Here is a 23,686-nt window from a genome sequence, read left to right as displayed (position 1 = left end):
GTACCGATAGATTTTCCGCATAATGTACTACTGCAGCCAGGGCCGGAAGCCGGAAGGGGGCCCCGGGCTGACAGCTTGTGGGGGTCCCAAAATGTACAAAAAAGGTTGGTTTTGGTACATAAGATTTGTGGGGTCCCGGGGCCACGGCTATCCTGCTAAGTTCAATTAAAGATATCAGACGATTTTGCGAAAATATTCTGCATGTCGGAGAACTTGCGGAACTTGCGAAACGTTTTGAAATTTAGGTCATAGGAACCAGGCAGTGACTATCTCCAAAATGTTTTCGGCATCTATCAAAACTCTCTCAACAGTTGCTTAGATACTTGACGACTCGATATGTGATACCAATCATGCTGTATTTGAGTACACCCTAGGCCATCCAAAACATATTTCAGTTCAGTTCTTCCTTTTCAATAGATGCTTGAATTCCTGCCAAAATATATGCTCTACTAATCTCCTATGAGTCGGAGGTTCTGAAATTCGGTAGGTGCCTTTGAAGAGGCTCTGCAGTTCTTCTTCTTCTTCTTCTTCTTCTTCTTCTTCTTCTTCTTCTTCTTCTTCTTGCTCAACATTCCAACTGGAAGTTGGACTTCTTTTCAAGTTATTGTTCTATTAGCATTTCCACAGTTATTATTTGAAAGCTTTTTATGCCCGCCAATGCACAAGTATGGATCTTGTGTGGCGAGTACAATGGATACACTATGCTCAGGAGGTCAAGAATGATTCCCACCCGAAAACATCCTGGACCGGACCAAGAATCGAACTAGCCATCTTCGGATTGGTAATCCTACGCGCTGCTCAGTTACTTACCTCTTTGTTTATTGACACCGTTTTCGGTGAAAAATGTCATACAGACCTGCTCTCTGTAATGCATCGGTCGATTTTCAAGATCCAGGGTTTTCATCAAAGACTAGCTTTATGTGCCCGGCTTTACTTGGAATTGAGAAGTAAATTATGCAAATCAAATGCCTAATTGTAGCACCAAACGCAAATGGGCAGACTTAGACTGAGATCCTGATGGATCGATACGTAGATGCAACTCGATGTGTGAACCGTGATAAATTTTTTAATAGGTAGGCTGTACCGGTTTGTCTGGGAGCAGGCCGTTTGGCTTAAAGTCATTTGGCATAAAGTCATTTGGCATAAGGTCATTTGGCATAACGGACATTTGGCATAATTTTGACCAGCATCAAAAGTGAGGTTCTTTTGGTATAACGGACATTTGGCATAATTTTTCTTTGCGTTCGCTAAATGGTGACTAAGTGGTGCGGGAAACACCCCGGAATAATAAATATAACACCCGTCGATAACAATATTAAAAAGACATTATCCTCTCGTGGAAAGAATGCATTTGCAATGCAATGCAAAAGTAGGCGCATGCCCGGATTAGAGCATTTGTGGATGTAATATATTCTTTAAAAGTAGGCGTGTGGTCGGATTCAGGCAATGGTGGATGTGATCCCTTCTTTAAAAGTAGGCGCTTGTCTGGATTATGACAATGGAGGATGTGATTTTTTCTTTAAAAGAAGGCGCTTTCCCGGATTGAGGCAATGGTGGATGTGATTCATTTTTCAAAAGTAGGCGCTTGCCCGGATTGAAGTAATGGTGGATGTAATTTCTTCTTTAAAAGTAGGTGTGTAGCCCGAATTGTGACAATGGTGGATGTGATCCCTTCTTTAAAAGTAGGCCCTGCCCGGATTATGGCGATGGTGGATGTGACTCCTTCTTTATGAGGAGGCACTTGACGGGAATAAATCAATGGTAGATGTGATCTCTTCCCCGAGTAGCACAATTCAGATTGATATGGTTGCAGTAACTCATATGTGACTTAATTGGTTTTAGTAACTCGTCTACGACAAGTGTATTGCTTGAGTTTTTAAAGTTAGGCACTTGCCCGGATTAAGGCAATGGTTGTGTGATCCGGTCTTAAGGCGCATGCCCGGATTGAAGCAATGGTGGATGTAATCCCTATTTAAAAAAAACGGAAGCAATTCTGCCGTTTTGTTATTTTGTTCTTCCGGAAAATGTCTACCATCAGTCTGAATTTATCAGAAAACAGCCTCGACCTACTTTATCTACGCTTAACAATACATGAAATATCCCTTTCGCTTTCACAGTTTGAAATTATGCCAAATGACCCAGTCTTTTCTTGTAGTTCAAAATTATGCCAAATGTCCGTTATGCCAAATGGCCTTATGCCAAATGGCGTTCTGCAAAATGACTTTATGCCATATGACCCAGACCCGGTTTGTCTTTGTGTCCTATTGATTGTACCCCGTTTGGCATAAAGTCATTTGGCATACTGCCGTTTGGCATAATGGTCGTTTGGCATAAAGTCATTTGGCATAATGGTCGTTTGGCATAACGGCCGTTTGGCATAATGGTCGTTTGGCATAATGGTCGTTTGGCATAATTTTTTTAGCTGTATAATGAATAAGTAAGATTTGTTGAGCCATTCAGTTACGTGGTTTCCTTCATATGGGCAATACATGATAATTGGGAACAGAATTGTACGGCGTGACAATGAAAAAGCTTCCTTCCTTCTAAAACGGGACCATTTGATATGCTGACGCACCTTCCAGCAAGATAGATCAGCATTCAATTAAATTGACATTGGTGTGTTTCATGTAAGGGCAATTAAAGGAAGAAATCATAACGTCTGTTGTCGTCTGCCGAGCAAATGTACCGATGGAAAGAAAGGAAATATCTTCACGTGTCTTAAACCAAGCAAATTCCTGAATTGAAGAAGGAACCATTTCGACTCTATGACGCTATCTATATATCCATTACCCATAATGCCATTACCCCAAAGGCCACTACCCAGAACGCCATTACCCCGAATGCCATCACCCCGAGTGGGACACTACCCAGAATGAGCCATTGTACCCCCAGTAGTCCTGATTTCAAGTCAAGACAAAATTTTCAAAACGACTTATCTGCTTTTTTAAACAAAGATTCAAATGACGATTTGACGAATCTGATAGCTCTCCCACGCAAACCAACACCATCAACAGGTAGCGGAAACCTTCACCTATCTATTGGAGATTTTGGTTTGCGTGGGAGAGCCATCAGATTCGTAAAATCGTCGTTTGAATCTTTGTTTACAAAAGCAGATAAGTCGTTTTGAAAATTTTGTCTTGAAGTATATAGTTTATTTCAGTGAAAATTTATGGAAAAATGGAAAATTATTTATAATATAATGTGATTGATTAATACTTATTTTACGACTTATTCAATATTAGGGCGACTCCAGTTGAGTAAATTACAAATTTTTTACGAGATTTTTTATCGTTGATCCTTACTCTTTTTTCGATCCTTTTACAGGGTTCACCGTGTTGCGATTCGTTTAATTAAACTCGAACTGTTTGAAAACAGCATAGAACGAATAGTTCTCGGTCCAAAAACTCCCATTACATATCATATACTACCTTCGAAGACTGTTTAAGCAGGGGTGAGAATTTCAAATAAAAGGGTAGAAAAAGTTGTTGTCAAATAAAAGTTGGTGGAAAAGAAAAGGCATTATCAACTATGTTCGCTTCATTTAGGGCAAATGCATTCATCTGAATAAGGCATTATCATCTCAGTTTGCATTCAACCAACAAAAGCGTTCTTTTAAAGAAGGCACTATCTTCTATGTTCGCCTTATACCGGGCAAATGCGTTCATTAAAAGAAGGTATTACCAACTCTGTTCGCCTTATATCCGGAAAATGTGTTCATCTAAAGAAGGCATTATCAACTCCGTTTGCCTTATACCGGGCAAATGCGCTCATTAAAAGAAGGCATTATCAACTCTGTTCACCTTATATCGGACAAATGCGTTCATCTAGAGAAGGCATTATTACCTGTGTACACCTTAAACCATTATCATCTGTTTGCCTTATATTGGACAAATGCGTTCATCAAAAGAAGGCATTATTATCTCCAAAATTACAGATTCGGGGTACAGGAGCGGGGCCACCATTTCCTCTCTTGACTTCTGCCGGGCGAATGCATTTTCTGAATGAAGGGATCATATATTCCTTTGCTTTAAACCGAGCAAATGCCTGAATTGAATAAAGGAACTATGTCGTCTTTTTCCTTTTGCCGAGCAAATACATCCTCTGAATGAAGGAATCTCATCTTCCCTTGCCTCTAACCGAGTAAATGCTTGAATTGGAAGAAGGTACCATATTATCTTTTGCCTTCTACTGGTCCTTCTGCCATCCTCTGAAAGAAGAGATCATAACTTCTCTCGCATTAAACCGAGCAAATGACTGATTTGGAAGAAGGAAGCATTTCGTATTTCACCATCTGCTGGGCAAATGTATCCTTTGAAAAATGGAACCATATCTTCTCTGATGTAACTGTCGGGACGATGCATCTTTTGAAAGAAGGGCTCATATCCTCCTCTGCCTTAAACCGAGCAAATGCTTTAATTGAACAAATGAATAAAATCTTCCCTTGCCTTCGCCACGAAAATTGCGTGCTTTGAAAGAAGGAACTATATCTTCCCTTTCCTATAGAACTGAATATTGCATATATTGAGAATAGGAATACATATTCTTCCTTGTGTTATGCCTGACAAAAATTATTTGAAAAAGCATACACAAAGTATGTTTTTAAAGAGATGAATATATGTCATGCAGAAATAACTTCATTTGCTTTTTATTGCCTTTTTTGTGTAAAATTGTTTTTGCCCTTGAGCACTTACAATTTTGCGATTTGACTTTTCGTATTTTGTAGTATATTTTAGTCAACGACGATCTTGCTGCTGATCCAGAGGTAAAAAGATTTTGAGTGAAATAGGCAGATAATAAAAAGTCTACCGAAGTACCTTCTATCAAGTGATTTGATAGAATCTGAACTTTAATTCGAAAAAATCAATTTAAAACATCTCTCTTATAATGTTAAAGTGACAATCATTATGAATAATTGAACATATTATGCATAAGTTTCGAAATTGATGATTACACAACTATTATGCTAAATGACCATTATGCCAAACGGCCATTATACCAAACGACCGTTATGCCAAACGACATTATGCCAAACGACCTTTATGCCAAACGGCCTTATGCCAAACGGCGTTATGCCAAACGACTTTATGCCAAATGACCTACCACCGTCCTATTGGGTGTTAGGCCATTAGGCCGAATACCACAATAGGTTGAAAATCGCAATTCTCGGGTCGAATAATACATAGGTTTCCTCTTCATCCCTCTGTCCTTTCTTCTTTGTTTATATTACTACCCCCCTTCTAACTTCTTCTTTTATTTTTCCTTCTTCTCCCATCTTTATCCTTCTATGCATTTCCTTCTTTCCTCTTACCTCTTCCTTCTCCTTTTCCTTGTTTCTTCCTTTTCTATTCTTCATTCTCCCACTTCCCTCTTTCTTCCTCTTTTTACAGAATAAAGAATATGGGCTCCAAATTTGATTGAAATCGGTTCACAGGTTCAGAAACTACACTCACTTGTTCGTTTGCTAAACAGTACCGTTCGGTTCGGCCGTATGCTATATGGCCGAAGGCCCCTTGGCCAAAACCTGTTTGGCCAAACAGACTATTAGGCCGAAAGTCATTTAGCCGGATAGGATATTTGTCCGAATAGGACATTTGGCCGAACAACGTTTGTTTGACATTTGGCCGAATAGGACATTTTGCCTTATGGACATTTGGCCGAATAGGACATTTCGCCGAATAAGACATTTGGCCGAATAGGACATTTTGCCTAATAGGACATTTGGCCGAATAAGACATTTGGCTGAATAGGTCATTTGAAAAGTGAGAAATAAGGTGTGAAAAGTGAGACGTCTCATTTCTTTCTACTAATTTCCCACTTCTCACTGTGAGTGTTTTACAGTGAGAAGTGAGAAGTAAGCCGTCTCACTACTCCCTTCTCATTTCTCACTGCTCACTGTAAAATGTGAGAAATGAGAAGTGATTAGTGAGACATGTCACTACTCACTTCGCACTACTCACTTTTCACAGTGAGAAGTAAGTAGTGCGAAGTGAGAAATGAGACGTCTCACTACTCACTTTTCACTTCTCACTTTTTACAGTGAGAAGTGAGAAATGAGGAGTGAGAATTGAGACGTCCAACTTTTCACACCTCATTTCTCACTTTTCGAATGACCTATTCGGCAAAATGTCTTATTCGGCCAAATGTCCTATTCGGCCGGATGAACCGTTCGGCCAAATGACTTTCGGCCAGATGGGTTACGGTCTATAGGTTTGTTCGGCCCAGTTGCATTCGGCCGATAATGGGTTTTGGTCAAACGACTCTTCTTCGTTCTTACTACCTAAGCTTCAGCACGTTTCACAAATTGTAGAATAACGTCACTAACAGGCCTGCCATTTCCCTCACATAAATCCCCTGGCATCTTTGGCCTGAGCAGGGTATTGAAATGCTGGAAAATGCTCGGAAGCCTCCTTTCAAGAGGCTCGGAAGGCTCCTTTCAAGAGGCTCGGAAGGCTCCTTTCAAGAGGCTCGGAAGGCTCCTTTCAAGAGGCTCGGAAGCCTCCTTTCAAGAGGCTCGGAAGCCTCCTTTCAAGAGGCTCGGAAGCATCCTTTCAAGAGGCTCGGAAGCCTCCTTTCAAGAGGCTCGGAAGCCTCCTTTCAAGAGGCTCGGAAGCCTCCTTTCAAGAGGCTCGGAAGCCTCCTTTCAAGAGGCTCGGAAGCCTCATTTCAAGAGGCTCGGAAGCCTCCTTTCAAGAGGCTCGGAAGCCTCCTTTCAAGAGGCTCGGAAGCCTCCTTTCAAGAGGCTCGGAAGCCTCCTTTCAAGAGGCTCGGAAGCCTCCTTTCAAGAGGCTCGGAAGCCTCCTTTCAAGAGGCTCGGAAGCCTCCTTTCAAGAGGCTTGGAAGCCTCCTTTCAAGAGGCTCGGAAGCCTCCTTTCAAGAGGCCCGGAAGCCTCCTTTCAAGAGGCTCGGAAGCCTCCGTTCAAGAGGCCTCAAGCCTCCTTTCAAGAGGCTCAGAAGCCTCCTTTCAAGAGGCTCAAGCCTCCTTTCAAGAGGCCTGGAAGCCTCCTTTGAAGATGCCCGGAAGTCTCCTTTCAAGAGGCTCAGAAGCCTCCTTTCAAGAGGCTGGGAAGCCTCCTTTCAAGAGGCTCGGAAGCCTCCTTTCAAGAGGCTCAGGAAGCCTCCTTTCAAGAGGCTCAGAAGCCTCCTTTCAAGAGGCTGGAAGCCTCCTTTCAAGAGGCTCAGAAGCCTCCTTTCAAGAGGCTCAGAAGCCTCCTTTCAAGAGGCTCGGAAGCCTCCTTTCAAGAGGCTCAGAAGCCTCCTTTCAAGAGGCTCGGAAGCCTCCTTTCAAGAGGCTCAGAAGCCTCCTTTCAAGAGGCTCAGGAAGCCTCCTTTCAAGAGGCTCAGAGCCTCCTTTCAAGAGGCTCGGAAGCCTCCTTTCAAGAACTCAAGCCTCCTTTCAAGAGGCTCGGAAGCCTCCTTTCAAGAGGCTCAGGAAGCCTCCTTTCAAGAGGCTCAGGAAGCCTCCTTTCAAGAGGCCTGGAAGCCTCCTTTCAAGAGGCTCAGGAAGCCTCCTTTCAAGAGGCCTGGAAGCCTCCTTTCAAGAGGCCTCAGAAGCCTCCTTTCAAGAGGCTCAGAAGCCTCCTTTCAAGAGGCTCAGAAGCCTCCTTTCAAGAGGCTCAGAAGCCTCCTTTCAAGAGGCTGGAAGCCTCCTTTCAAGAGGCTCAGAGCCTCCTTTCAAGAGGCTCAGAGCCTCCTTTCAAGAGGCTCAGGAAGCCTCCTTTCAAGAGGCTCAAGCCTCCTTTCAAGAGGCTCAGAGCCTCCTTTCAAGAGGCTCGGAAGCCTCCTTTCAAGAGGCTCAGGAAGCCTCCTTCAAGAGGCTCAGAAGCCTCCTTTCAAGAGGCTCAGGAAGCTTCCTTTCAAGAGGCCTGGAAGCCTCCTTTCAAGAGGCTCGAAGCCTCCTTTCAAGAGGCTCAGAGCCTCCTTTCAAGAGGCTTGGAAGCCTCCTTTCAAGAGGCTCAGCCTCCTTTCAAGAGGCCTGGAAGCCTCCTTTCAAGAGGCTCAGGAAGCCTCCTTTCAAGAGGCTCAAGCCTCCTTTCAAGAGGCTCAGGAAGCCTCCTTTCAAGAGGCTCAGAGCCTCCTTTCAAGAGGCTCGGAAGCCTCCTTTCAAAAGGCCTGGAAGCCTCCTTTCAAGAGGCTCGGAAGCCTCCTTTCAAGAGGCTCGGAAGCCTCCTTTCAAGAGGCTCGGAAGCCTCCTTTCAAGAGGCTCGGAAGCCTCCTTTCAAGAGGCTCGGAAGCCTCCTTTCAAGAGGCTCAGAAGCTTCCTTTCAAGAGGCTCAGAAGCCTCCTTTCAAGAGGCTCGGAAGCCTCCTTTCAAGAGGCTCGGAAGCCTCCTTTCAAGAGGCTCGGAAGCCTCCTTTCAAGAGGCTCGGAAGCCTCCTTTCAAGAGGCTCGTAAGTATTCTTTCAAAATGCTGAGAAGCCTCCTTCCACGAGGCTCGGAAGCCTCCATTCAAGAGATTGGGAAGCCTGCTTTGGAGAGGCTCGAAGGCCTCCTTTCAAGAGGCTTGGAAACTTTTCTTCAAGAGTCTCGAAATTCTCCTTCTATGAGGCTTAGAAGCCTGCCAACAAGAAGCTCAAAAATGTCCTTTCAAAATGCTCATGCCTACCCAACAAGCAATTTGAGCTGATTAAGCTAGTTTTTAGCTGAAGAAGCTTATTTTAAACGAAATAAGTTTTTTTCAGCTTTCAATGTTTGTTGGGTAGTTCTAAGAGGCTCGGAATCTTCCATTCGAGATGCTTGGAAGCCTCCCTCCCTCGTCTCAGAAGCCGTCTTTCAAGTGGTGCGGAAGTTTACTTTCAAGAGGCTCGAAAGCCTCCAAAAGTCCTATAGGAAACTTGATGTATATATTACACACTTAGTTTTCATTTCTGCAGCTCGGCAAAAATCCGCACAGCCGTGCGCCAGCAAAGTAAAAAACTGATATTTCAGCAAAAATGACGTTTGTTAGCTGATTTTCGGCAAAATATTTGCTGATTTTCAGCAATTTTGACAGAAATCTCGGCGAAAAACATGTTTGCTGGGGCACGGCTGTGCGAATCTAGGTAAAAGTTCAACATTTTGCTGAGATCTCTGTAAAAAAAATTAAGTGTGTAAATTTGAATTGGAAAGTTTCACGGTATAACAAAAATGTCAGACAACTTTTTGGAGAGTCAAAATATTTCGTTAGTTTTTAGGTCCATTTTTCATATATCTCATGAGTTATGCTAATTTATATTCAAAATGAAACTGTAGGGGGTACCTCAATGAATTTAAAAGTTTGAAGGGGTACCCCTCAAGAAAAAGATTGAGAACCGCTGGTCTATTGCATTTTTGGAGCCATCACTGCAAAGGTGACTAATGGGTTCTAAAGGTTCATTGCTCTAAATATAACATCTGAGGCTTGAGAACGAAAACTCTGTCACGTGACATTTGACGTAATGTCATTTGAATGACATTTTGTCGCCCACGCCTCAGATTATTTTTACAGCAATGAACATTATTTACAGCCCAATGTTTTGTTTGACAAAGTTGTAGACACATTTAGAATGTCACAGAATACTTTCGCAGAATCGTCTGATATTGTGCAATTCAGCAGGACGGCCTGAGAACAGTGTTAAATCCGACATATTTTTCGGGCATTAATTCAAGAACGTATTGAATGGTCTTGGGTTTGTTCAAATGCAGCAAGGTTGGTATAACATTTCTTCATTGACATCCAAGGACTTGTTGGAAAGAGTTGTGATATATGCCATGGGCTTTCTGAAGGCCGTTACTGTATAGAGCTTACAACCTAAACTTCAGAACAATTTTCGAAATCTAGAATTTATTATTTTGGGGAATTGTAGCATGCCAAATGTTTCCACATAAATCATCTGATATATTTGCACTAAGCAGAATGACCTGAGCTTGGTTTGAAACACGGATCACGCTTTTACATGATTGTAGATCTGACGACCTAAACTCACGAACGTTTTGCATGGCGTTGCATGTATTTAAATGTAGGATGACAGATCTTACATGTCTTGATAGGTGACTAAGGATCTGTTGAGAAGATTTCTAATTGAAGCGGAAGACATTTTGAAGGCCATTGGCTGAACTTCTGAATATTTCGTTAATTCTAGAATATCACTATGGAACACGTAGAAAATTTTCACATGAATAATTTGCTATCTGTGAACTGCGCAGGATTTTGATGTGCGTATTAACTTTCTCTTTTATGGTAGAATTCAAGACCTGAGCTCATGAATGTTTTGGGTGAATTGGAATGTCCCCAATAGTATTCTCAACAAATAAATTGCACCTCCACATTAGTTTGTGATGTTCAACTCTCCTGTCTGACATGATTTGGTATATTACGTGACAAAATTTCAAGAAATATGACCAGCGGTCAATAATAAATAAGGAGTATATGGCTTTCAACATTGGTAACTACAGTAATAATAAATGGGAAACGTTCAAATTCACTTCTATTTGATATATTTCATGTATTCACTTCGTTTTAGGACGTTATAGCTTGATTGCACTTAATTATTAATAGAATTACTGAACGAGGAACGGCCTTTTAAGGTTTAACAGATCTAATTGATCACAAATCGTGCAGGCAGGATATCCATCAACCCTATAACAGAGGATAGTCTACTACAGAAGAAATATGAATGGATGTAAGATGATTTGCGTTTTACTTAAACGAACAAAATATGTATCACAAAGTAGTTAAAAAGCTGATTGGTGCGGTTCGGAAGATATACCAAATGTGGTTCGTATGAATCAAAAACTAAAACTAAAACTAAATGTAAGAAACAAGTGTATTTTTGTTGAAGAATAGTCTGGAACTCTTTTCCAATTTTTCAAATATATTTGTAAACACTTGTGGAAATCGGTGTTAGCATTGATCTTCCTAAGTCTGAGCACACGGAAAAGTGTAATTATCTTCATATACATAAAAATGAATTTCTATCTGTCTGAAACTTATAAACTCGGAAACTACTGAACCGATCGGCGTGAAAATTTGTTTGCAGAGGTTTTTGGGGATGGAGAAGGTTCTTGAGATGGTTCGAGACCCCTCCCCCTTTGGAAAGAGGGGCTCCCATACAAATGATTCAGCAATTTCTTCATACCTCGAGAACTAATCAGAGAATAAATCAATTTTAGGTGAAACAAAGTGTCGGGTCTGATGGTACTAAATAAATAAAATAATACTTAGTTTATTGAATTATTGATACAAATCTATATGAAAGACAAAATCCACAATTTTCAAACATATGATATTCAGTTTCGAAACGATTAATACATCCTCATCTAAATTCGTTCACTTCTTTTCATCAGGAAGCATAACATTTTTTGAAAATGATTATTTTCGAATTAGAAATGATGTCGTTAGAAACATTCCTTATCGTTAGCATTTTAAAACTTCCATTTTCTTTAGAAGCTTCCAAGAAACCAATCAACCAATCAATCATTTGCAACTTTATGTCCCTTCTCTCCTTTTTCCCCGCAGTGCCATCCTCTGCTCGTTCGCCAGCACCATCCAGCTTCTGCACTGGATCCTGTTCTTGGCCAGTCGCTACAACTTGCTGTACGCGCTCAGTTGCTGCGGTTTGACCATATTTGCCGTATTCGTGTGCTTCCGGTATCGATCGATAACGTTGCTTCCTTGCTCCAGAACTGGCGATGGCAGCATCTCAAAAGTACTACGTCATCGTCAGCAGCGACGGCAGCACCCGACCCACTACCAGCAGCAGCAGGAGCAACTGCCCTCATCAGAGGAACCGACCCCGACCGTGCCACCGTGGGAGAATGGGTATAATCAACTGCACGCTGCTGCGTCACCACCCAACGGCACCCACCAGCAGCAGCACCACAGTCGGGATAATCAAAAACACTCGCTCGCATCGGTGGTCGAGGAACAGGAGTAGGATGCCAACGCCCACATAGAGCAAATGTGACGCCAGTGCACGATCGCACGGGCAAGGGGTTAAATGAGGCGGAAAGCAGAACTTAATGCCTTAATGGCACTACGGTTGTGTGTTGTGATTAATCGCGTAATGCGTGTCCTCCGGGTGAGATTTGGTGTGAATTTGTTTTAGCCTGACACTAGGGACTTAGGCTAAGCGACTACCTATGTATGTTTATTTACATACACCCAGGTTTTTTTTTACACGGTTGGAATTCATCAATTTCTCGGTAAACCCGAACTTTCACAACTTTTTAAATACCCCTGAATTTTCTTTGATTTTTTGTGAATTTTTTGGTGGGGTCAACTCATTGTTTCATTGACGCTGAAGGTCTTAAACGACTAAAACCAAACCGTGTAAAAAAAACCTGGGTGTAATTATGTGAAGTGTGATTGAAACTGCATTTAAGATTTTAAATCGTGTTTGCTTATCTCTCTTGAAACGAATATCACAACCTCAATGAAATTAAAATATGGTACAGAGACGACCTATTTTAATAGCGCCACTTTGTTCTCGTTCTCCGAGATGCATTCGTTCTAAACGGCTTGATTTTTCTTTGTAGAATGTAACTCACAAGACACTCTAAATTACAAAACATGTGCTAAAAAAGACTTCCAAGTATAATCGATGCTTAGAATAAGTGATCGACAAAGTTGGTGTTGTTTTGACAAATTGACTCCGCTAACGATGGAAGAAAGATACGCCTGTCATGATGTTTATGTCTGCTTTGGACCTTTTCAAGAGTCAATTTTTAGAGTATCCTTGCCAAGAAGACTTTGTTGAATTTCAAAGTTATGTAATCTATATACACAATCTACATTCATAAAAATGAGTTTCTGTCTTTCTAAACCTTATAGACTCGGAAACTACTGAACCGATCGGTGTAAAAATTTGTATGCAAAGGTTTTTGGGGCCAGGGAAGATCCTTAAGATGGTTTGATACCCCTCCCTGCTTCGGAAAGGGGGGCTCCCATACAAATGTAACACTAATTTCTTCATAACTCGAGAATTAATCAAGCAATTGGAAAAAATTCTGGCATGTGGAGATTTTGGAAGGGGAAATATGTTTCTGTGGTGGTTCGAAACCTTTCCCCCTTCTGGAAAGGGGGGCTCCCATACTCATGAAACAGAAACTTCTGCATAACTCGATAACTTATTAGAGAATAAATCATCTTTAGGGGAAACGAAGTTCGTCGGATCTGCTAGTATATCAATAAATGTACTTGTTTTACAAATAAACTACTACGTACGAAGCGGTCTTAAATTTGGAATCCATATTTTCGATTTTTCAATTATAGATTATTGAAAATCCATAGGGACCGCTTAATATTGCAGAATATGTTTGAAAAAGATTTAATTTTTGCTTGAGTACAATATTTGAGCCACGAGCTCTACCTTTGCAATGCAGTCAGGTCTAGTCGGTGCGTTTCTGGAACCGAATACGATCGGTTTACATCAAAATGCCGAATAATTTATTAAAACATGTTTTTCATTTTTTGTATTCTGAATTGCTAAAAACAGTGAATTCGGGACCGATTTGCGATTTGGGCGTAACTTATTTTGTAAACAAACATTGTTTAATGAATTCTGTAGAATGCAAGCGCTTTTCTCCAAAACGTATTCCCTTATCTGATAGAGCGAAGCCTAATCTGTCGGATAAAAAAAAATTTAGTTACTAGATAAAGATTGTCGCTGTCGTCGCTGTCCGGAACATCTTTTGCTGGCGAGGATAGGGGAGCTAAATGTCAAAGAAGGAAAATCCATACGATTTGACAGGTATGTACCACACATGTTTCGGACAGCAGAACAAAGGGAACCGAAGCGACAATCTTTATCTAGTAACTAAAATATCTTTTGTCGGATACATGCCGAGGTTTTTCCAGAAAATTTCTGATTTAGCAGGAATTTGCCTTCCATTGTTTGTTTTCAAAATAAGTTACGCCCAAATCGCAAATCGGTCCCGAATTGTCGTTCTTCGTATAGAACAATTAAAAATGAATATTCTCGCATAAGTTAACACAAAAATCACGATTAATTTTAGGGCATGAAGCCCCGTAAGGCATTTATGAGACAGATCTAGTCATCTGTTTTTCTCGTGTCTGCTATGGCATTTCAAAACCTACTGTTTGATCAAAACATGATGATCATTGCCGGTACAGAGCTCTTCTATCTACAACACAGCTAATGCAATATCTATACAATGGCTGTTGTAGGAACGTTGGGATTGCGAACGTGCCCACAAGGTGAGAGTGATGAACACGCACGCCCCAAAGCACAAACACCCGCGTGGATGCGGGACCCACATCGCCACACTGCGGTCAAAGGTTGGTCGATTAACACAGTACAAGCAGGGGAATTGATCAACCAGGCTAGTTTGAAATGTTGCTGAAATTGTGAAACCCACATAACTCCGTGATCTCACCGAGGCGAACATAACTGAGATCCTCGACACCCAAGTACAGCAGTTGAGTGCTCTAGCTGAACGTCTGCGACGTTATGGAGAATGTTCGAAGAGGAAGGACCAAAATCAAATGTTCAACATCAACGAAAGGGAGTTCTACAACCACATCCAAAACGACAAAGCCGACTTTGGCGAGGGCCTTCCGGAGATTGGAAAAGTCACGCAGTTTTGGTCCAATCTATGGGAGAACCCCGTCATAAACAACGGCGATGGGTGTGGATGGCAGAAGAAGAGCGATATTGTGGTGGAACTGGAGACATGACCGCTATCAACGTGAGGCTACCCGGTATACCAGGAATTGGGCTGCATCAGGACCCGATTTTGTGCATAATTTCTGGTATGAAAAACTCACAACGGTCCACGGGCGGATGGCGGAATGCTTCAACTCGGTATTAGATAACCAAGCAGCTACCGGAATTCATCACTAGGGGTGTCACTTATCTTCTGCCGAAAGATCGGAACACTTTGAACCCAGCCAAGTACAGACGAATAACGTGCCTTTCGAGTCTATATAAAGTGCTGTCATCGGTAATAGCGAGGAGGGTGCAGAACCATTGCGACGTCAACAACCTGTTGATCGAGGAACAAAAAGGTTGTCGACGCAACACACGAGGCTGCAAGGATCAGGTATTCGTTGATGCAGTCGTTGTTGGGCAGGCCACCCACAAGCGAAGGAACCTGAGCATGGCGTATATCGACTATAAAAAGGCATACGACTCAGTACCTTACTCGTACCTTCTTAAGGTAATGCAGTTGTATAAGATAGACGGTAACGTCATCAGGCTAATGCAGCACGCTATGGGGATGTGGAGCACATCCCTACACATTACCGATGGAGAAAAGGTGTTACGGTCCAGGGCTCTCAGCATCAGGAGGGGCATAATCCAAGGCGATACCTTTAGTCCTCTATGGTTTTGTTTATTATTGGAAAGGCGCTTCATTGAAAACAAAATCATCATTTTACACGAGAGAAGTTTGAGCCGAGACAAAAATATGCAAAAAATGCAAATCATAATCACTTGGTGACGGGCAAAATTCTTTGTCGATAGCAGCCCATGCGCTCCTTGCAGGGAGACGTTGCAAACCAATGTATTAGAATGGATGACGTCTATCATGTTCCAGCGGCAAATCATAAATTGGCTGACAGTGGCATCAGTAGTGGAAATTCATTTCAAAATTTTGATTTCCGGCGTGCGCGGTACGAAAACGCCTCTCCTCTTTGAGTGGGACTGTGGCCCTGAAAAGGTCAGCTCGATACGTACGAAGATGTCGTTTACGAGGCTGTTTATAACGCTCGACGCCTTCGATGAGACGCCCTTGATAATGTTTCTTTGAGTCTTGCTGCCGCCGCTCGTAGCAATCATCGTCGCTGCCGTCGCCCGTAGCAACCATCATCGCTGTTGCCTTTTCCGCAGCCTTTCCACCGCCGCCGGTGATGTCTGGATTAGCGCTGCGATGCAATTGTCCTGCCGATTCTGTCCAGAAAACCAGACTTCGGCTGGTCAGAATACGTTTGCATTGAGTCCGAGCCCCGCCCCTTTGGGAGCCGTTCATTGGCATCGCCTTTCGTTCGTTCGATGCCAGTGCTTTCGTACATAACCAGGGCCACTTCTTCTTCTTCTTTCACTTTTCAAAGTGCAAATTATTATCGCTTGGCGTCGGCAGCAGCGCAAGCGCTCTTCGGAGGGGGATGCTGCGAAAATTGATTCACATGGATGGTGACTATCGCGTTCTAGCGGTAACTTATAGAGTGGCTGACATTGGGGTCAGTAGCAATGAAATGAAATTTTCTCTAGGTTCTGCTTCGGTTTTGCCGCTGCTTGTGATTGGGGGGAGGTGCATTACTGAAAACAAATGGGTTATTTTCAGAATCATAATTTCACACTGAGACGAATTTTCTTCAAAGTGCAATTTATAAGCAACAGAGCAACGCCGTTTTCAAATAAGTACCCGCATAGTCCTGGATTATAATATTATTGTCTCTTGTATAATTCACAACCATTCAAAACAATACTTAAACAACTATACTGATAATCCACCGTAACAATACATCCACCCTATCACATACTGTTTTAACAATAAGGTAGATTGTTTTTGGCCAACTAACAATATGGAGAAAGGGCGGTTAAGTTATGTTACCATACAAAATCGGCCGTTTTCTCGAACAAAATTTTCAACAAATTATACAGTAGAATGTTCACCTATAATCCATTTTCGAAAGTTCAAACAATAAACCTTATTTTGAAGTTATAGTAGCAGCATAACAAAATTATGTGTGGAACGGTACCCCTTGCGTTTGGTTTTTGCTTTGAAATTGTTTATTTTTTTCAATTTATTTCATGATACATATAATAATTATTATCGACGATTATATTATTGTGAAATTAAATAATAGTATGTAGATTATATAAATTGAATAAAACTAAGAAAATACGCTATAATATGTTCGAGTGTTATATTGACGGATATTTCCGGATATTAACGAAAATAATGTTTGTGTTTCATATTTATAACATATTTACAGTTCCAATTTGTTTTATTTATGCGTAAATTCGGGCGTAAATGCTTATAAACCTTACCTTATTACTATTTGTTTTTAATGTATGCTTTGTCCGTTGTCCTAAATTTCCTGTTCGTTGTTTAATGCTTGGTGCTAAGTATTTAGTCTGTGCGATCTCTGTTTGAAGACGCTAATCCTGTCTTTCATTTAAAACGAGGAAAATCTGCTGATGATAATTTGATGAATTGCATCATCGATTGAACCTTTCCAAAAACCTATAAAATAACAGAATTTATGATATCACCCAATATTCTTCGTTTGTTAACTGTTCTCGAATCTAATATAAAAACTTATTCAATCGGAGCAATACTTACCACAGTATAAAAAAGATTCCTCTGGATGTTGAAGATGGGGACCTCCTTAACCTAGCGGTAAGATGCGCGGGTATAAAGCAAGACCATGCTGAGGGTGGCTGGGTTCGATATCCGGTGTCGGTTTAGGCAATTTTCGGTTTGGAAACCGTCTCGACTTCCCTGGGCATAAAAGTATCATCGTGTTAGCCTCACGATGCACAAATGGTAACTTGGCTTCGAAACCTCGCGGTTAATAACTGTGGAAGTTCTGAATGAACACAGCAGCGAGATGTAATGTCATGGATGTTGAGATTCATGCCTGAAACAATATTAAACTAGTACATATTTTGATTTAATATGAATTCAAAAATACTTACTCAATGAATAATTTGTTTAATTATTGTGGACACCGAATCGCGACTGAATGAAACAAGGCAACTGACAGATAGAAAAAAAATCGTCGAAAAAATCAACAATAATGCAATATATCATACCAACATTATATATATTAACAGTTAATGGTAATGTTGAATCAATGTTACATAAAGTTCAACATCGACACCGAATCAAAGTGGAACTGTTAAACAGCATTAACACAAAGAGTGAAACTATGTATTACGTGCATCATACTGTAGGTACAATACCACATACAATTTTTGAGTATGCGGGTATGAAAATTGCTAACAGATGAGTAAATTTTCAATCGAATATCATTTTTAATCCTAGCACCTACTAAACAGGGGTAATCTTGGAATAAACATTTTCTCACCTGTGCAACCTGGCATTCAATATGCATGCATTCTCTAGCACAGACATCACTTTCAATGGCTAACGTGATCCAATTTTCAGATATTTTGACGTAGAATACGTCTTTCGGGAAAACATAGGGTGGTCATTCTGCAGAAACAAGTTTGAGACTGTCACGAAAAGTGGTCAGGAAGTATGGTTTAATAACTCAGCCATCTTCTAATCGATTTTGATGATTTTTGTATCAATCGACCGAAAAACTCTTTAAGATTTTGCATAACTATTAAAAAAATTGAATAAACATGAGCAGCATAAGCATGAACATGATGACCGTGCATTTCGTAGTTGCTACTCCGTGATCGACCAGAACAACAATCGCAATTGCACAGGAAACCAATGGATGGAAGCATGGAATTTGCTCTCCTACCTCAATGTGCACAGTCCGAGAGCTCTAGTATTTTGGATAGTCGATAACGGCGCTGGCCACGTCCTCACCGTCATCGGGGATGGGAAGGAATTGAGGATACAGTCACTTGCCCACTGCAAGCCGAGAACACCTCTGCACTCGCTAACAGTTCCTGCGGAATTTTATTGGAATCTTGGGGTTAATGTTTTATGGCAGGTTAACGGCTTGGTTAACGGGTTGCCAATGTGATAGTTATGAAAGGGTGGTGCAGTATTCTAATTGGATCCCGACACGAACTTTTTCGCTTATTTCGAATTCTAACAGTTACCTGCTAGAACTAACCGAGTTGTAGGTATAGGGATAGAAGATGGAAACGGTATAAAAGCCCATTTCCAGTTCTAGCGATTGCTAGAACATGACAAATATATGAAAAGACACAAAGTAGGAGGAATGGAACGGGCCTGGGATTGAACCCACGACCTCCTGCGTTTGAGGCAGAAGCGGTAGCCATATGACCACCAAGCCCGTTAACTAATTAAAAACAATTGAATAAAGGCGATAAACTATTGAAAAAATAAATTTCGTCAGGCACAGTTGAAAAATTGTTATACACAGTTAATTGCCTACATGTCGGCTATTTGTCATCTGGCGCGTGAATTGATAAATGTTGAAAATCAAATTCGAAAAATGATTAAAGGCAAGAAACCTGTTATTACTGAGTTCAGTGCGTGATTTCTCTTGTTTCGGATAGCAGAACAATCGCGCGATCGGCCGATCTGCATTGCGCGGCCGGTAATAAAAATCAGTTCAGTGCGTGATTTCTCGTGTTTCAGATTCTCCAGTAATCAGAGCGAGAGGCCGGTCTTCGAAATTAAGTTTTGCTTTGTGCGGAAAGCAAAACGATCGGCTGGTCACCGAAAATTTGTTCTGCTTTGTGCGAGTGAATAGCAGAACTATCGCGCGATCGGCCGAAATATTGTGTTCTGCATTGCGCGGCCGGTAATAAGAGTAGCCATCGAACAAGTAAGTGCAGTGCGTGTTTTAGTCGTCGGGAAAGAAATAAAATATCTATCTTATGTTCAGTGGCACATGCGCATGTCGCGCGCGGTCGAAAAAAGCGCGCTCTTCAATAGTTTGATGTAGCCAGCGAGCAAGTGAGTACAGAGTGTTGTGCTTCCGTGCGGTCGTCCAAAACGTGAATTTCCTCAGTTTTCATATGCCACCGGGCGTGTATGTTTTAACTTTTAACCCGAATTAGTGTTATAACCCATCCCATAGATCGCAACGCTTACCAAAGTTAATCCAGATAAATTATCCTTTGTAACTAAAACGATATCCAATCCCAGGACAATCGTGGAGATGCAGAGGTATACCTGTAAGAAACCTGTTATTACTGTTCAGAGTCGCTGCACTCTAATACGCAATTCTACGTTGATTTTGCGGTCGTGTCTCTGATACAACCTTCTACTTTTTTCTAATGCGTAAGGAAGGTTAAGCAAGATCCCCCCTCTTTTCTTCTGCCTCTTCTTATTAGCATTACATCTCCACACTGGGACAGAGCCGCCTCGCAGCTTATGGCCCGTTTACATATCCGCTAGTTCTAGTGGACAATGCACTATCCGACAATACTAGCGCAATATTATCACAATGCAAACAGGAATTGTCATCTGCTAATAGTGTTTACATTATGCTAATTTCGTACTAGTATTGTCGGAAAGTGCATTGTCCGCTAGAATTAGCGAATATGTAAACGGGCCGTTAGTGTTCACATTAAGCACTTCCACAGTTATTAACTGCAAGGATTCTCAGCCAAGTTTGTCATTTTTTGCATTCGCATATCATATGGCTAATACGATGATACTCTTATACCCAGGAAAGTCGAGACAATTTCCAATCCGAAAATTGCCTAGACCGGCACCGGGAATCGAACCCAGCCACCCTTAGCATGATACCTTAGTTAGTCAAATATCCTGTGTTGCCCGATATATCTGAATATTGTCCGGAAGTCATGAGAAAATCAGATGGCTCGGTGCAGATGAATTTAACAATGAATTCAATTATTGAAATAATTCTTTTTAATCAAACTTTTTGAACACTTAATTTGTAGTCAGTCATGTTACTGTTGTTCCATTGCGGGTTTGAAGAAGACTTTTTAGACCCATATAAATTTGTGGTGAACATGTCAAGGTGTACAAGATGTCTAGAAAGTTATTGTAGATTTAGTATTGTATGCCGTGAAGTTCATGATGCTGGCGATGGTAACTAAAACCAAAAAAATAGATACTGCGGATTTTCATCTAACGATTGTAAAACATCAACATTGCCACCAGACGATACCCATGTTGTATGTAACGGCAGAGTATACCGAAGGCTATCAGCAGAGCAACCGACGCTTCGCTATCAGCGACGCTGTAACGGTGATAGTATCAACTCTCGATTTCCCTCATCTGAAATCCACCAACACCTGCAATCTGCCGCCGTTGTCCGCGAGTATTATCCACCCCACTTCTACAGTAGGCACATGCAGTAGCAAACAATCTTCCGCGACGGTGATATCTTACTCTCGATCAAGTCGTACCATCATCGTGTAAAACCGGCGGTTGCGTATCTTCGCGTGGGCTGCATGTAAATCAAGCCCGATCTAAGAAAGCGAATGAATATTCTAATTCAAATCGTGAAAAAGTGCACTCAGACGCAATTCAGAACATCAGTAATAAAATGATTGCATAAATTTGGCAGTGCAGCCGGCAAGGAACTCGAGTTACATAAGATAGCCGCTGACCGCAAGTGCAAACAATGTGATCACACCGGTGTAGAATCGACAGCAGCAGAGTGGAACCAAAGAGCGAAATAATCGGCGCGACACGCGCAAATTTGTGGGCAAGTGTGTCTCCTCGACGCCGGTACAGCCGGTTGATGATGATGTTATCGTGGCTTATCGGCGAGGAACGCTAGAGCTCGGTTAGCCGAATTCGAGTTGGGGGTGCTTTGAGATTGTGTGGAGAACGGGTTGGGCGTTTTATTGGTTTAGACACAGACGAAAAAAAGTTAAATTTATGAGTAAATGTGCGCTGCATTTGGATAGTGCCTTAGAACCGATCTACAGTGCAGCGTAAAGGTCAATTGATTTGATTAGATTCTGCCTCTGGTGGGCCGTTCATAGACCTGGTGAACTACTCAGTGCCGAGGTAACGATATGAATATTTCAACTGAGCAGTTGAACTGAAATGTAGGTAGTCTAAATATTCAATGTTTATAGTGCAACAGTGCAAATAAAATATTAAATTTCTAAGCAATTCTTTATCAGAAGATATCAATATACATATGTCGTTTAACTATCAAACTAACCTTGGTACAACACAAACTCCGTCATACCAACGTCCAACAATCTACATTATGACATTCGATTCTTATCTGTCGCTCGAGTTTCAACACACTTGCTTCAGACATTGGGAACCATTATTACACTGCTACGGCTGATAGCATATCTGAATCACCATATCTACTGCACATCGAAGAAAACCAATGCCAACAACATTTAGCGAAGGTGATGATACGAATTAGGAAAGCCACTCGCACTGAAGGCACCGAACGCATTCGCCGTTGCCGCCTGGCGTTTTGGCGTCATTAGGCTCGGAAACTACACTCAGAAGCGTTTATTTCCGACTGTCATAAATCAGCGGAATTATTCATTTAGATTTTACGGCCCACCTACCCTTGTTTAATGTATCGATCGATCGGTAGAGGTGTATCCGCTGGATAAACAAGTTACGTGACTTAGCGAAGGAATCCGGACAGAGAAAAGTAAGATTTTTAGTTTAGGTTAATTTGTGTTTGTGCTAACGAATGAAATCCAAACAAAAAATTTCAATCTAATAGTTATTGGGCACGCAAAACACGTTTCCAACCTGGGGATCTGATCTTTTTTCTGGAGTGGAGCAGAAATAATTGTATAGTCACGGTATTCGATTCGATTGGATTCGCGCATTCCAGCCGGCCGTTTGAATGTGTTTAGTGCGCGGGTGCGCAAGGCCGACTATGGATGACGAGAATTCGACATTGGAGAAGCAGCCAATAACAACGACTGAGAACGATAAGGTTTTACTATTCCATATGTTTAGTTTCTCTGAGAACGACTTTACCTGAATGTTCTACACATGCCACAAAGCCATCACTTGTGCAGTGGTGTTGATATAGAGGCTGATCAGTAGCGTGTTAAGGATGATAGAATTTGCAATTCGAATTTTTGGGCCGTTTTATCATATGATATAACAAACAAATGCAGGTTAACAAATTTAAAATCCAAAATTGCTATCTTCTGGAACTCACATAGTTCTAGATCACACTTTTTTAAACAGCACGATTTGATTCATTGACTGACGACACTAACCACTCGGTTACAAGACCCATTACGAGCGGAGACAATTTTAATTGCAAAATTATAATTAAATAAACGCATCGGAATTCTTTTAAATGAAAAAATCAACAATTTTTAAAGCCACAATGAAACATTGTATATTTTTCAAATGAAATATGACTCCTTAGAATACATCTATGAATATATCAAAATTAACAACAGTGCAGCATTACAGCAATCCTGATTTTATTACCCACCGGTGAATTTTGGGGTGATAAAATAGGAAGTGTGACAAAATTGAAGAAATATATTTTGAAGAATTTCCGGTCGGAATTTTGAACAATGTCTGTGGAAATTCAAATGATTTCCGGTATGCTTGAGAAAAATTTCCATGTAAAATAAAAAGAGTCTCCCACATTGAAATTCAGAAAAAAATTCCAAGAGAAATCATAAAATTTTCAAATGAATTTTTAAAGATTTGCTTCGGAAATTCAGTGGAATTGTCAATGAAAACCAAAAATAATTTTCCATAGAAATTCAGGTGAATTTCTTTTGGAACTTCAGATGAATTACCTGAGGAACATCCGAAGAAGTTGTGTAGCAGTTCATTCAATTGCGGTAATTTGAATCAGTTGGCATATTCAAATAGCCGCTTTCCAATGGCCCAAAGCTACGCAACGGACAATCGCGTTAGAGTCCAAAAACTGCTCTAACCCTCACCTCGCATTTTTGTGGGCAAAAACATGAAAAATAGGGGGACAAAAAATCTGAAATAGTAGTTTGTGCAACAAGTTGCAAAAAGATGATTTTTTCAGCACGACTTGTACTTTTATCCAACGAGGCTTGCCGAGTTGGATAAATACTACGACTGCAGAAAAAAATCGAGTTTTGCAACGAGTTGCACACTCTATTTTTTGCATAGACGAAAAATG

At 41.2% G+C, this 23,686-nt stretch overlaps 2 protein-coding genes across 4 annotated transcripts in view; both read left to right on the top strand.

Annotated features, from left to right (window-relative positions):
• LOC134223783 (uncharacterized) overlaps window positions 1–12,327 on the top strand; it is a 30,011-nt gene extending 17,684 nt beyond the window's left edge. The window contains exon 6 of the mRNA XM_062702978.1: window positions 11,474–12,327. Within this exon, the coding sequence (XP_062558962.1) occupies window positions 11,474–11,891 (418 nt within the window). The 3' untranslated portion in view covers window positions 11,892–12,327. The remainder of the gene's footprint in view (window positions 1–11,473) is intronic.
• Window positions 12,328–20,924: 8,597 nt separating this feature from the next.
• LOC134223781 (probable G-protein coupled receptor Mth-like 14) overlaps window positions 20,925–23,686 on the top strand; it is a 32,834-nt gene continuing 30,072 nt past the window's right edge. For 2 of the 3 annotated variants that reach the window (XM_062702976.1, XM_062702977.1), the window contains exon 1: window positions 20,925–21,281. The gene's annotated coding sequence lies outside the window, so the exon portion shown is untranslated. Of the gene's footprint in view, window positions 21,282–21,370; window positions 21,627–23,686 lie in introns of those variants that run through there. The other variant, XM_062702975.1, reaches the window with a different exon arrangement.

The sequence above is a fragment of the Armigeres subalbatus genome, chromosome 3, assembly GCF_024139115.2.
Source record: "Armigeres subalbatus isolate Guangzhou_Male chromosome 3, GZ_Asu_2, whole genome shotgun sequence".
Lineage (NCBI taxonomy): Eukaryota > Metazoa > Arthropoda > Insecta > Diptera > Culicidae > Armigeres > Armigeres subalbatus.
Note: the sequence above shows the minus strand (reverse complement) of the source record. Positions and strands in the feature narration are given on the sequence as shown.